General features: G+C 38.0%; 1 protein-coding gene across 1 annotated transcript in view; it reads left to right on the top strand.

Moving 5' to 3' along the window:
- antxr1a (ANTXR cell adhesion molecule 1a) overlaps nt 1-15,420 on the top strand; it is a 65,930-nt gene that overhangs the window by 22,256 nt on the left and 28,254 nt on the right. Inside the window, exons 7-13 of the mRNA XM_081348252.1 lie at nt 138-206; nt 365-445; nt 2,503-2,563; nt 3,618-3,716; nt 11,142-11,211; nt 11,340-11,418; nt 12,881-12,976. Of these exons, the coding sequence (XP_081204378.1) occupies nt 138-206; nt 365-445; nt 2,503-2,563; nt 3,618-3,716; nt 11,142-11,211; nt 11,340-11,418; nt 12,881-12,976 (555 nt within the window). The remainder of the gene's footprint in view (nt 1-137; nt 207-364; nt 446-2,502; nt 2,564-3,617; nt 3,717-11,141; nt 11,212-11,339; nt 11,419-12,880; nt 12,977-15,420) is intronic.

Genomic DNA, 15,420 nt, shown 5'->3' with positions numbered 1-15,420 from the left:
TCTCTAATGATTAGAATTACCCAGTGTCCTCTTCATTGATGTTCAGCCAGTGCCAAAAGCATGAGCTCTGGATAAGGCAGTTTATGGCTAATAGGTTACAGGTGTCTGAAGTGTTCCTGTTCTTGTGTTTCCCTTAGGCCAATCGCTCTCGCAGCCTGGGTGCCACTGTGTACTGCGTAGGGGTAAAAGATTTCAATGAGACTCAGGTGTGTGTGTGTGCTGTGCACAAAAATAGATCTTGGCACTTATGCCATTTAAGTGTTTACAAGGTTTCTGTAAATGATGCTTGGGTGTTTTTGAATTTGCACTTGTTTAAGTAAATACTGTATATATTTTTTGCATTTTATTTGTACAATTTTCATAGCTGGCCAAGATTGCTGACAGCAAAGATCATGTCTTCCCTGTAAATGACGGCTTTGAAGCTTTACAAGGTGTCATTGATTCGGTGAGTTTTTATGTATGTGGTTTAATACAGTAAATTGTATTCTTCATTAAATATTTAAGTAATTTGAGAAAAGTCACAATGTATTTTTTATGATTATATGAACTAAAAAAAATATTATTATGCTAAAATATAGCCTTTTATAATAACATCTTTGTTTCCATCCATTTAAAGCTGCAGTCCGTAACTTTTGGTGCTCATAAACAGAACTGCATTTGTCTTGCAGAAGGACACTGTAGCCGGAGCTCCTTCTCTGTGTTTATGTCTTTGACGAGTCACGCAGGTACTGGGATACTCCACAGTGGTTTGACCCGTACCAGTCTAAAATAGTCAGAATATAAACACTTATTATAGGTGTACCGTAGTGATTCAGGATAAGACAAAAACACAGTTTAGTTTAGATTCATGAGGTACTCGCTTATTATATACATTTTGTACATTTTGAACACAAAAAAAGTCATGGACTGCAGCTTTAACTTGATTTTATTATTTGTCAGAATTTCAGCTTTAAAAAAAATCCAGCATTAATTCAAAAATTACTCCTCACTGAAGTTTGTAATTTTGGTAACCACTTAAATATTTTAGTATTTTTACCAAATATATATATATATATCATATTATTTATAGTCATTTTATTTAAGCAATTCAATTTAAGTTTAAAATTTTAATGAGGTGATTTTTTTTTTCATTAATGCACTTTCTATGAATTACTTTTTGCCGAATTCAGTCAATACTAATTGGACTATTTTCATAAATATCTGCCAAAACCTTTGGTAGTATGTGATTAAAAATATATTTAAAGGCAGGGGAGGTGATTTGTTCCAGAAACATTTTTTGTTATGCTGGTTGAAAGTCTCTTCACATCCTGATAGCAATCACTAAGTTAAGCGGTCATAATGTAATTATATGTATGTATATATATATATATATATATCGTCTGTTAAAGGCGTAGGACCATAAAATGTTTGTCCAATCATTGCATTCAGTCAGAACACATCTCTCGTGACTCTTTTGTCATGCGTTTTGAAGGAGGCATGGCTTTGTAGACGTTCTGAAGGGATGGTGGGATCTTATACTTCCAAAGCTAACTCGCTGTTGCTAGCCTTTCGGAAAATTACCTACCCTATCTTTCATGGCCATCACTAGAGAAAGATGTTTTTCAGATGATTTAGTTACAGCATTTACCAGCAGGGGCTAACAGGGCCATGCCAACAAGCCAATCCTTGACCCCTTGGATAAAATTACCATAAGAAACAGCCTCTTGATGAAAAAACAACAAAAGAAATAAAGAAAAACCAAAGAATAACAAACAAGAATAATCATTGAGTCCCGTCTGAAGATGACGGATTGTCTACAGTATCCGAATTGTAACAAAGACCTGCCATGCCCTGCCTGGACCGCTTTGATCCCACGGTCCGCTGGAGTCTGCCCAAACACGATCAAAGCCATGTCCTTTCTTTTTGCAATGAAAGCTAATGATTTATATTTCTTAAGTTCTGAAGGTGGAAGAAAAGAGGAGATATTTGGGTAAAGACTCGTCTCGCCCATGCAGAGGTTGTCTGTTTCATGAGCTGAGACTGGGGTCAGTCCAGCTGGCCTCCATCTGCTCTCAATTAGCTGCATGTTGAAAGCTCTTGGCTGCGGCTCAGGAGAAGAGTGTCGTAAATCAGCAGGGACCTTGGGATCTGAAGGCATACTTCCATAGATGACAGAGGAAGGCGGCAGTCATGTAGATCAAAACAATCTCGCCACACATAGGTGCTGGTATGGCTGATGAAGGCTATTTCCAGGACGAGAGGAAAGAGACGGAGAAAGCAGATGTACATTTCAAAACACAAGCGCCACATGAGGATTGTCCTGTTGAGGCACTCGCAGGAGAGGTGTTGCTTCATTTGATTGGTGGACCCTTCAAGATAAAATAAACTTATTCTGAAAAAAAAAAGTGGAAGGTCTTCTTTACTAACTGTTTGTTTTATGAATTTAAGGGAATGGAAGTGAGTTAGTTTTGCTAGGTCAGCTAACCCAGTTGTTTACCTGCTAAATATTTTTGTCCCCACCAGATCTTGAAGAAATCATGCATTGAGATTCTTGCTGCAGAACCTTCCAGTATCTGTGCTGGAGGTGAGTACAATTCTGTTCTGCTCAATAGACAAAATGTTTTTTTTTGCAACAGTAGCGAACAATCCTCCAGACTAGTAGGTTTGATTTAGTTTGATCAAAAGCCTAGAAGTGAGGTTGTTTGTGTTTTTAACATCTAACAAAAAATTACACACCTCACATAATTACACATAATTAACAAAGTGGATTTATATACTTTGTTTTGATAGTCCAACATTCTACTTAGTGCAAGTAACTTTGGAACTACGTCAGCTAACTCTCTTTAGAGTATTAGTAGACTGTCTGCTTAATATCTGCTAAAACTTTACTTTGCTGCTCCCCAACAGACATTCTACTGAATTTGCAAGTACTTACATAACACCATTTTCATCTAAAAATGTTAAACTTTTAATGCACTTTTTATTTACACAACAGTTTCAATTTGTGAAAACCATATCGCATGTTCAGTTTTATTGGTGCGTAGTGTTTTTGTACAAGGTGACATCGCCAACTACTGGCCTGGCAGCAGAATACAGCGATTTAAGTGGTTTTCCCAGAACCCTGTGAATGGGGATCGTTTTAACAACAATGTTGTCTGTATGTGAAAAGCGCAAAGGAAAACCTTCCATTTTTAGTGCATCTTTCTAGTTGAAAAGTTACTTATCATCAGTAGAATGTCTGTTGGGGAGCATCAAAATAAAGTAGAATGACTATCGAAATAAATTGTAAACCATTACTTAAATATGCTCATAAGGAGGCTGAAAAGGCACTTAAATTCAATTAAAAACAAAATGTAATAATATTTAAATGCATAATATTTAGTAGTAAGAACAAAGAATTTCCCCACACAGATTTTGCAACAACAGACCTTTTTTGCTTGTGAAATTTTGCTAATGTGACCACACCTTAAAGCAAAATATTGATGATGTTCTCATATATAATGCTTTGCACCATAACATTTCTTCCTCCTTTAGAAAATAAATCTTAAAATAAAACTTGTATTGATGGCTCTGAAAAGTGCTTTTCAAAATGTGCTACATGATTTAACATTGTTATATGTTACCTTCCTGTTTTAAAGAGGCATTCCAAGTTGTTGTTAGAGGAAATGGATTTCTTCATGCCAGAAATGTGGACAAGGTTCTTTGCAGCTTCCGAATAAATGACACCCTTACCAGAAGTAAGTACAAATAAAATTCAAGCAATTATTTAATCACCCTCACATCGTTTTAAACCTGTATGCTGTTATTTTTTTCCATGGAACACAATTTTATTTTATTTTTTTCATATAAGTACAGTTCATAGTGACCACAGACTGTCAATCTACTAAAATACACCAAATAAGCACTGTGAAGTGTACCATAGTGCCTCATAGTGTAAAAAATGTGACTTGTGTGCTCAAGTCTTCTGCAGGCATGCAGTAGCTTTGTGCGGTGAACAGACCTGAAACAGACCTTCTGAAGCTCTCAAATAAAATGTGGACTTGGTTTTCGATGGTCTTGTAACTTGTGGCATATCTGAGTAGAATTGAGTTGTTGATGAAGACTAATAGGGATTTAAGTTTCAGTCTGTTCCTCACTTTGGTAGTTTTGGACTTTGAACTGGAAAAAATGTTTTGTTTTCCACAGAAAAAAGAAAGTCATACAGGTATGTAACAACGTGATTTTTCAGTTTTGGATGAACTATCCCTTTAAGCCCACAATGCTGAATCGGTTGCTTGGTTACAAGATGTATTACAAAGATCGTGTATGCTGAACACATCACTGGCTAGAAAAAGTCTACTTAAAAGGGGGTTAAATGTTATGTGGGATGACAGCAGTCTTATATAAGACATTTCCGTGACTTGCTTGCGTAATTACCATATGGTTGGAATGATTTGAGTCAGAATCTATAAACCCTTCTGATTAGCTATCATTTTTCCACCGAATATCCCAGCAGACTCGTTTTCATAGAAACCCTGGAACGACCGACCATGCCAAGACAAATGCCAGTCCCATTTGTTTTTTTGCTAATAGCAGTTTTTAAAGGCTACATTAGGAGTTTTACAGGATGGATTCCTGCCAAATGAAGGAGATATAAGAAAGATTCACTGCCACACAAGAGGCTAAGTTTGCAAAGCCCGTCAGGCAAATGTCAGCTCAACCCCTTGCAGTTTTTACTGTAGGTCTCGTCTTCAAACAGGATATGCATCCTTTCCTGTACACTATAGTGTTGCAGAGCTTGGCAGACGAGCCATAGGCACGATGAAGTTAACTCTTCGTGCCGGCATTTTTTAAAAAAGTTGCCAGTCAGCGCCAGCATTTTTTATGAATTTCACAAAAGTTTCCCCCCTGAATATGTTGTTGTATGAATATCTGAACATGCAATATATCAAAAGAAAGAAAATACCCTCTGCTTTTATTCTAGCTTCATGCTTTCTTTTTTATCAACACTTGAATGAGGGTAAGATTCATAAAAAAAGCAACACTTGGAGCAAAAAGCTGAGAAAATCACGTTTTTGTCAAATACTACATCTGGATAGGATTCAGAACAATGATCAAAACACAGATGGAGTGGATCGAGTCCTCGCAGTCCTGTAGCTCATTCTGTGTCGACATTTCATTCAGTATCATTAGGCAGTTTTGAATTATATGCTGTTTAATGTTGATGATCACATCATTTTACATATGCATATGCTATTGCTTGTTTCTGTTTCTTCTTCACATGTCTTTTGATCCAGAGGGCCCTATCATACACCCAGCGCAATGCAGCACCAAGCGTGATGCAAGTGTGTTTTGCTAGTTTCAGTCCGACGCAGTTATCATTTTCACGTCATGCGCCACGGTTTTTAAATGGCAAATGTATTTGCGCCCATTTGTGCGTCCATGGGCTGCTGGTCTGAAAACGAGGTGTGTTCGGGCATATTGTTGGCGCGTTGCTATTTGAGAGGCAACTGAAACCTGGTCTAAAGTCAATGGTGCAATTTTTTAAATATTTAAAGAACGTGTTAGTAATGTGCGCCTACAGGCGGGTCCACAACGTGCGTACACTCTGCTTATTACACACACAAGGAAGCAGCAACACACAAACATGCCAAATATTAAAAATAAAAGGATTACAATGTAAAAGATTAATATTTTGTACATAAAGATCCGGCTTGTCCCATAGATGGTCTGCTTGAGCTATGAAATCGCGCACAAGCGCTCTAGAGAAGCGTTCAGGAGAAGCGTTCAGTCTTTCCGCTTGCAAATTCCATCACGTAAATAGCGAATCCACCATGGCGTGAGGGCAACTGTCTTTTAAAGGGAATGGGAGATGAGACTCTGATTGGTCTATTGCACGTAACGCCCAAAACACACCCATTACTCGTTAAGAGAATAGGGACAACCCGTTTAGACCATGCGCCATGTGCGGCGACCATTTTTCCCGTCGTTAAACTAGCAAAAGTGGATTCAGACACGCCCTAAGTGCACTGACGCCCTGCGCTTTATACCATGCGCTTAGATCGTTAAAATAGGGCCCAGAGATTCAGTACTTTTTCAGAAGATGCCTAATAGCGCCCCCTACCGTATAATAGTGAAAACATGGAAAGCCAGAAAATTCCGGTGGGGAAAGAGTTAAACTAGAACACTAGCAGAACAGACCTGTGACACATCTTGGTGTCACTACTTGAGAACCTTTACAATAAGCTTTGCCTTTACAAAAACAAAGAGATGTTTTCTGCCCATCAATGATGGCACAAATTAATTACTAAGGCAGTTATGCAAAAGATGTGCAAGCATTGTATTTTTAACAAAATCTGCTGTTAATTGCCTGGCAACTTTCCTTTTGAAGTTAAACTATTGAAGTGCAAGTGAGTCAAATGTTGGCATTTCAAATGCTGCGATTGTGTAATGTTATTAAGCCTTCAGGGAGTGTCTTATTTGATCCAAACAATCGTAATTTCATTAAAATTGGCATTGGATGTGAGATCAAAGCCCAGTCATCTGCTTGCAATCCTATTTTACAGTATCAGTAATAGGTACCAGCTTTGGTGCTTCACTTCTTGCCTATCTTTGCTTTGATTAAAGCTGGACATTTCAAACTAGCACCATGCTAATTGTTTGTGTCCGATTAAGATCAGAACATCCGGTTGATGAGTGTAGCTGTGTGATGGAAGTAATTAAAAAAAAAACCAACCAACAGTAATTCTGGATTGCGTCCACCAACAAGTAAATAGGAAATAAGCGAATCAGAACACTGCGCGCCAAACCAGCAGTATGTGCGCAAGCGTGAACCACTAGTGTTTCTGTCTCACTCTGGATCTGCCACTGCATCACATTTCTCCCTGCGTGGCGTGGAGTGTCCGTTTTTATGTCGGCTCTCATGTTAACTGGTTAGAGCTTGTGTTAGAGCACAATGCCTGCGTGACACACACACTTCTCGAGTGCCGAAACCGCGTGCTAGAAATAGAACCGCAACCAACGCCTATTTTTCACGCGACACGCAAGAGTGTTGGAAGTTTTCAGACAAAATAGAAGGCGCAAATACATAATAATAAATAACATTTTGATGCTTGAAAGTGTCTCGGTTTTGACAAATGCATATATAATTGTAATTAAAAAAATAGGCCTAATTATCGATTTTCAAATATTGCCCCTGTCAATAGGCCTACAGAACGAAATATTCTGTAGCCTATTTTGCCGTCAATACTGCCGACGTTGTCTTTGCTGTATCAGGCTATATTATGTTGAACATCCAAATATAGATGGTCTGTCGGCGCACAGAGCCGTACGCAATCGCAGACAGCACGTGAAGTTCGTGAACACCGAATTCCCTTTTCTTATCTATTTGTGTTTGAACAGACATGTGCACGAAAAAATAAGCCAGTGTCCGTCTCAACGAGTTTCCCCGTAAACGCAGTCAAAATAAAACGGATGTGCATTCGTCTTAAAGGGACAGCACCCAATATACCTGCAGGCTGCAGCTGTTTGTGTCACCAAAGTTAATCAAACAACAAAAGAGAAAGAGAAAAATCACGTTTTGTCAAACGATAAACTGTATTAATACTTAATACAGTTAATTTACCTGAAAAACATAAAGCACTGCTTTATTTCTTGTGTATTTGTGTTTTTATTGTATTTATATTTGTATTTTGTTTATTAGTTTCTATTCAGATGCTAGGCCTACCCTACACAATTACCCCAATCATCCTAGAATTATTAATTCTTTACAAAAAGAGCTATTCAAATCATCAGGTGAAATTGTTTTCAGGAAGTAGCAGTAAAGCAAGAAGAAGAAGTGCAAGATAGTTTTTCTAAATTTCATTTGACTCTATGTGCCTACAGGGGTGGGTTGGGGATGGTGGCAATGTAGTATCTGGATATTTGCCGCGGGACGAGGGCTTCGATTACCTCTCTCTTTTTTGACCATACATGTGTTTGCACCCCTGAATTAGAATAGAAGATTAGTATTAATGCATAAAATTGTTAAATTGCTAAAATTATAGGTATTTTAACTAGAGTGGTATGTACCTCTGAACCCCCTCACCCAAGTGTTTGTCAATGTTGGTATCTGTTGTTGTTGTATCTCCAGTAGTCTTTTGTTGTTGTTCTGTCTTATGCGTCTCTTTTATGGCTGTGAAATGGGCCAAGACAGTGTTGCCACCTTCTGGACAAATGAACTACATGTAGTGCAAAAAAAAAATTAAGGTGCATGTGCGAGCTGAGCATATAGACTATGCATGGTTATAAAAAAAATGTTTTATGTGTGTCTACCGTACACATGTACTATGAAGATGTTGATGAAATTTACACAACGTGCACCCTAGCGCACACATAAAAACCGAAGTATACTCTACTCTGCAGTTTATTCTGGCCATATAAGAGACTGTCTTACCAACATTTAAAGTCATCAACCACAATACACAAAACACAGGATCACAGACTGTGATGATGCATTTTCAGTAATTAACATTGTAAATCTTATTTCATTTTTAAAATATCTAATGACCATTTTTAACACTTCTGCTTGTATTGTATTACCTTGGCATTAAATTACAGTAAACTGGTTAACGGCCGGTTCACACAGGTTGAACTTCTTTTAACTTGAACGCTGCATTTTCCGAATGCCATGTCATGCACCAGACGCTGCAAAAGACGTGAGACGCGAGTGCAATGGTTAAAGACGTCCGTCTAGCACGTGTTTACATTGGAAAACAATGGAAAAGTATCGCAATGGAATGGAAAAAATGTGTTTCGTGTGAACAGCCCCTTACACTGCTGTGTTTCAAAAAGCACCCACACACTACAAGATAATCGGCCCTAATTCTACCCTTCCCACAATCCTAGGCAAAGTCCCGATTATCTTCATAGTTCTACAGATTATCTTATCTGATTTTCCTGTGGTCTAAAGCCCAGGACACACCAAGACGCTGTCAAAGAACTAGCAGCGACGAAAGCTGACTTTGTTGTCGCCTCTCGTCGACATGCTGAATTGGCCCGATAACCCAAACGGCGTCTGACATGAGCCAACAGTGAAAGTGACGTGAAGGCCAAGCATGGTAACCCATATTCGGAATTTGTCCTCTGCATGCAACCCATCCAAGTTAGTGCACACACATTAAGAGTAGTGAGTAGTGTGTCTCGGCCTTAAGAGTAATTGAATCTGCTTGGGGGCGCACCGATCTCAAATCAGAAATCTTAATGTGTGGGGGGAACCCCAAGGACAAACGCCCATGCACACTGTACTTTGTCACGTGGAACGAAAACGATTCCCCAATCAGAAAGCGAGCTAACGGAAGCATAACACGACTCCATGCAAACCTTTTTTTCCACCCCAAATTTTCTGAAAAAAGCAGTCCAAACACTATTATCGCCATTATTCTTGTCCGTCATCCGCCATGTTTATTTAAGAGATTTTCCATGTTCACAGTCGGGACTCTGATTGTTTGTGAATGGAATCTGTGAGTGTGTGGTGTCTTGTTCAGATTGCAGCACGACACAGACTACAGGAGAAATATATGATTTTTTTTATCCTCTATGGTCTCACATTTCGATAATCTTATAAGATTTTAAAAATCTTTTAGTGTCTTAAGACAACAGCTGAGAGAGTCACAGCAAATTTGACATCTTTCTCTCTTCTGACCAATGTAATCAGTCTCTCAATATTCTCAATAATTCTAAAATGTGAAAAGGGTCCATTATGTGCCATTTAGCAGTGAATAAATCTTAATTAGCTTAAATCACATACATAGAACAGTGTGGAAAAAAGTGAACAGATGCACAAAAAATGAACAAAAATGTATATGAACAATTAGGATGGACTTTATAGGAGTTACAGGCCAGTTCACTAAATTTCCGGTCAATGCTGCTCATACATCCATTTTTATGCACCGAAATCTGAACATCTTTTGAAGATTTGATACCACTTACTTTGCAAACTTGCCAAATCCAGAAACGGTTCTTCTTCAAAGGTTTTTGCTTGTGTGTAGCATGAAACGGACGGTCAGTGAATGGACTGGGGGAGGTTTGCGGGTGTCTAGTGTAGCTGTCCTTGACTTGCATTTCCTTTCTTTAACCTCAAGAAAATTCTCAAGCAATTAGATATTTGTGGAATAAGCACATGAGCTGTTGAATTCACCCCTTAGGCTTGAGCCCAATGCAGCCCATTTCCCTCTCTAAAGGCTCAGATGCAATTTGGTACCAACAATAATTCTTATTGATTTATCACGCAAGTGGAAACCATGTGCACATGTCTTTACTTAGTAGTAAAACATGACTTTCCCTCATGTGCTATGGGTAAACAGCCCATTAAAGCTCTCTGCCAGAATTCGAATTCTTTGGGATTTGAGCCAACGGCCTACACCAACAAACAGCTTCCTACAGGATAAAGGGAAAAGCAGTAGTGCCATATTTGTCTCTTGCTTTGGCTGTGTCAGGTGCTAAAGCACCAATCGACCTTCTGTCCATTTGATTTCTTGCAGTGTAGCAATGGCAAGATACAAAATCACAAAGTTGCAATTACAAGAATGTACCTTTACATCTTCAATCATTCATTGTTTTTGGCCTCCACTGGATTCTCAGTTGGAGGCCTTTGACAGTCAGAGGCTCCGGAGCTCTGATCCCATTTCTCTTGTTTTGTAATCCGTGGCCCACTTCCACTCTTCCATTCGGATACTTTAGGGTCACTAGTCTGCATTTCTGTCAGGACCACTATCGTCAAATATGATTGACAAATAGCATACAGTTAGGATTGGCGGTATGTTTCTGTTCTGGGCAAGAATTCCCTGCATGGATAAGAGCAGGGAGAGCAGCAATAACCCCCCTTAGGGGAAACAGAACAAAACCAACATGAATATATTGCAGATATCCATAATTCAAGATTTTAAAATACAACATAATTCGAGAATTTATTCTGATTCAAGGGGAATCAGAATGCCATACTGACTGATGACAGGAGGAGCTGGGGATGAAGGAGGGAATTAGCTCCTGAGAAACGCAATAGCTGCTGATAATACTGAAGGGGCTTATATACGTATACAGTGATAGGCGTCGTTTTCCTATATGTAGACGTGTATCAGCTGAGAATCATGCGAGCTTGACTAACGTGACCTGCCTGAACTGACGCTATTTTCCTTTTTTATTAGTGGTGAAGCCATTGATAGTGGAGGACACGTATCTACTGTGCCCAGCTCCTGTTCTTCGAGAGGAGGGAACGTAAGTGTCCCAGATACATCTTTTTGCATTCTTTCTAGTTGCAGAATTTTAACTTTGGCTTCACTCATGACGGAACGTAATATACTGTTTTCAAAAGACTTAAGTAATTATTTCCATGTGAATTGCAGGGCAGCCTCCCTTTACGTTAGCATGAACGAAGGCCTGAGTTTTATCTCTAGTTCTGTTACTATCACCACTGTAAGCTGTGTAAGTATTATTCTAAATTATCTTTCTTTATTTTTTGTGTTTTTGTGTTGCATTGTTTGACAACCAATGTTGGTACAGCTGCACTAACTATTGAAAGGTTTGTAGCCATTTTTATTTTATTTTTTGAAAGAAGAGTCTTATGGTCAACAAGGCTGCATTTATTTAATAGAAATTAAAGTAAAAACAGTAATATTGTGAAATATTATTACAGTTTAAAATGACTATTTTTATTCTATTTTAAAATATCATTTATTTCTTTGATGCCAAGCTTAATTTTCAGCATCATTACTCCAGTCTTCAGTGTCACAAGATTATTCAGAAATTATTCTAATTTGCTGATTTGCTGCTCAAGAAACATTTCGGATTATTGTTATTTGAAAATGGTTATGCTGCTTGAAGTGTGGAGGTGCAACAGGTTTTTTTTTTTTTTTTTTTTTTTTTTTTTTTGGGTTACATTATATTTTAAGGTGTCCATAGAGTGTAATTATACATAAGTACTGAGTAATATTAATTAACCACATGTACTTACTATATGGTTAAGAATAGGGTTGGTTTAGTGTTAGTTGTATGTAATGCATAATTTATAGTTATTAATACAGTAACTATCTGTAATGTGTAACAAGGACACTGTAAAATAAAGAAAGTTTGGAGAACAGCATTTATTTGAAATAGAAATGTTATGTAACATTATAAATGTCTTCACTGTCATTTTTGATCATTTAATGCGCCCTTGTTGTATAAAAGTAGCACTTTCTTAAAAAAAAAAAAGTAGCTAACAACATCAAAACTGTTTTAACGTGACAATATATTTTAAAATATAATTTTCAGATTATATAAAACAGTTTAGGAAAGTGTATTTTACATAATATGTCAATGTGACTGTACCGATACATGTTGGAAGAAGTTTTAGTTGTCTTAGTTACTCCGCACCACTGGTAATCACAATGGATTCTCTAGCTTTCAGTCATTATTGCAGCATTTTAGCTTTTGAAAATGCAGCCAGATTGCTCAGTAAAATATGTGTAAAAGGAAAATAACAGGGTCCAACTACAGTCTGCAGGCTGGGAACTTTTGTGCAAACAAAGAAAAAAAAAAATCATTAAGAGGATTGCTGGAATGTCTGATGCCTGTAAAGTGGTGCCAGTTAAAGCTTTTAAGAAGTGCACTATATACATTTCCCACCAGCCAAAGAGGCAATGGGTTATGAGATCTCCCAGTGAGATCACTTGTAGCGTGGTTCAATCCCCTCGTTTATTAACCATCTCTGTCGTCATGCATCATCTGTTATTTTCACAGCTAGCATCCTTATATGGAGCCATTGTTTGAACTGGAGGTTGAAGGACTGACTTCATCGTTTTGTTTCATTGCATTTTCCAAATGTTTTTCTGCATGTCATTTGGATCTGATGTGATAACAAAAAACGGTCCCAGTCATAGTGGTGTTCATCTGCTCCTCCCCACAGTCTGATGGTACGATCCTGGCCATAGCGCTACTGATAGTGATGCTACTGCTGATTCTGGCTCTCCTGTGGTGGTTCTGGCCTCTCTGCTGCACTGTGGTGAGTCCTCTGCATGAAACAGCTCAACTTCTGTGCTAGTTTACTCAGATAGAAGTGCTGCTACAAATTAGGACTTTCACCCACGTCTGCATCTGCAGAATTACACAGAAAACTCATGAAAACTTAAATAGATGAATGTGCATGTGCTCAAGTCCGCAGGGGAAGTTTGAAGGAGTATAACGTAAGAGAGAACCCACGATGGAATCAAACATCTGGAAATAAAAAAAACAATGGAGAACAAAAATTGCGAAGTATTCCTCAGATGCCATGTTTGTTATTTACAGAGATAATCTCGAAATGATTAACTAGTAGAATTATTACTCCAAAACCTGCCTGGCGTCATTAACGACAGTTCTATATTGTTGAACCAAAAGAATTTCGACAAATTTTCTAAGGTTTCGGGAAACAATTGCGATTAGCTAGCTAATTTCTCCAATGATGTACATTTCTATGGTAGTTGTATAGGAAATGCACCCCTGGTCTCATGGGACATGACTACACACATTTTTGCTAAATCTGAGAAAGGTTATTATGGATAAAAATCACTCCAGTTTCCAGGTGAAATGGAACCAACCAATAGTCTAAGTTAACCAATAAACACAGTCTCAAATCAGTAATAATAAGCTATTCATCAACTTGTTTTTCCCATCAGTTTTATTCACATTCCTCTCCATTTGTTTGCTAAGTTACTAAATATTTTGAGTATTTGTTAATAATAAACAATAATCAGCTAGCAATAGGGGGCCGGTCACATAGAATGCATTTTTGCATTTAATGTGAGATGCAGGACAGTGGAATGAAAAAAATACACGTTTTTTTTTTTTAAATTCTAAGTTCTTTTAACTTGAACGTCATGTTTTTTTAGGATGCTGTGTCATGCGCAAGAGACGGTGCAAAAGATGCGATATGTGAGTGTACTCATCCATCTAGCCAGTTTACATAGAAAAACAATGAAAAGTAGCATATTGGACTGCTATTCTGTGAACAGGACTAAGTGTTTAGTACTTAGAGTTTAGTACCTACTAAGAGTTTAGTACTCTCAATTGTGTCTTTTACCATATTTACAACCATTTCTTAGATTCTCACAGATTTCCCCCCACAATCTGTGGTGGGGATGGGGCAGATTCTGTGTGGGCCTATTTATTGATTGGAACTTTAAATCTCATTATTTTGCACATACGTGTACAGCCATGGTTCTTATGTTATGAGGTGACTGAGAATTTGAGAAGATTTAATTGAAGATTTGGTAATTTCATTAAATGTTGAGAGGACTACTCGTCTTTCAAAAATAAATATCTATTACAAAGATGAATTACACAGAAATTTGCCCAATTATAGAAAACCACCCAATGCTTGGAACATATATGTCCCCCTATATGTCCAGATGATTTGCTTACATTGGGGTAACTTTGGTTGTTGCCATCCTTCAGATTTGTTTGTTTTGACCATGTAATGAGCCTTTCTGTTGCTAACCTCAATTCCAGTGGTGTCCAGGCACTATGTGCAGGTTGTGTTAAGTCAGTTTTCATGCCTTATTTGTTCTGTAATGACTTGTTAAGCCCTGACTGAGTATATTAGACCCACACAGGGTCAAGGCCACCTGGGATTTATGAACAGATTGGCCCGACAACTCTTGGATCTAATTTCACCTTTGAACTCTCAAGGTCAAATGTCAAAAGTGACTTTCCTCATTATGGTTCCAGTAGAGGTGCAGATGTAGAACCTTTTTTTCTAAATTTTTTCATCATTTCTAACCTTTTTTTTTCTTTTTATACAGAAAGTTTCAATATAAGAATTTAGAGAATAGAGGAAAAAAATGGTTGATTATGTGGCTAGACATCCAAAAACCAATCATTGTTGATTAGTGAGATTTTTTTTTATTGTGACCAGACCGAGATCAGAAGAGGCTTGAGTTTGAGTCAAGACCGAGTCCACATGCACCCAAGTCCATGTGCCAGCAATTGCTGGCATTATCTTGATCTTGTCATGGAACCAGGAGCGTGTGGACTCGGTCCTGACTCAGACTTGATGCTTTTCTGGTCTTGGTTTTGACTCTAATTCAAATGAGCTGGTCTCAACTACTGGGTAATGCTACTCTTCTACTAGTGTAACTGGTCCTATCACTCAGGGGTGTGTTTCCAATACAGCGACATAACTCGCTGCTTTACTACTATAGTACGAGCTAGTCACGACTGTTTCTCAAAACCGTATTGTCGCAAATTGGTCGTTCAACGTTGGTTAATGATGTCACGCAGCTGGTGGAGTAATAACTACTTTTAATGAATCTGTTAGAGATCTAATTAATGCTAGATGTTTTGCTATAAATTACGGACATGGCATCTGAGGACTATTTCTCAGTTATTTTAATTTATTTCCAGATTCAATCATAGGCTCGTCCTTACGTACTAGAGCATGTATGCACATGCACACTCTTCAAAAACGGT

The sequence above is a fragment of the Scardinius erythrophthalmus genome (assembly GCF_964197995.2).
Source record: "Scardinius erythrophthalmus genome assembly, chromosome: 20".
Lineage (NCBI taxonomy): Eukaryota > Metazoa > Chordata > Actinopteri > Cypriniformes > Leuciscidae > Scardinius > Scardinius erythrophthalmus.
Note: the sequence above shows the minus strand (reverse complement) of the source record. Positions and strands in the feature narration are given on the sequence as shown.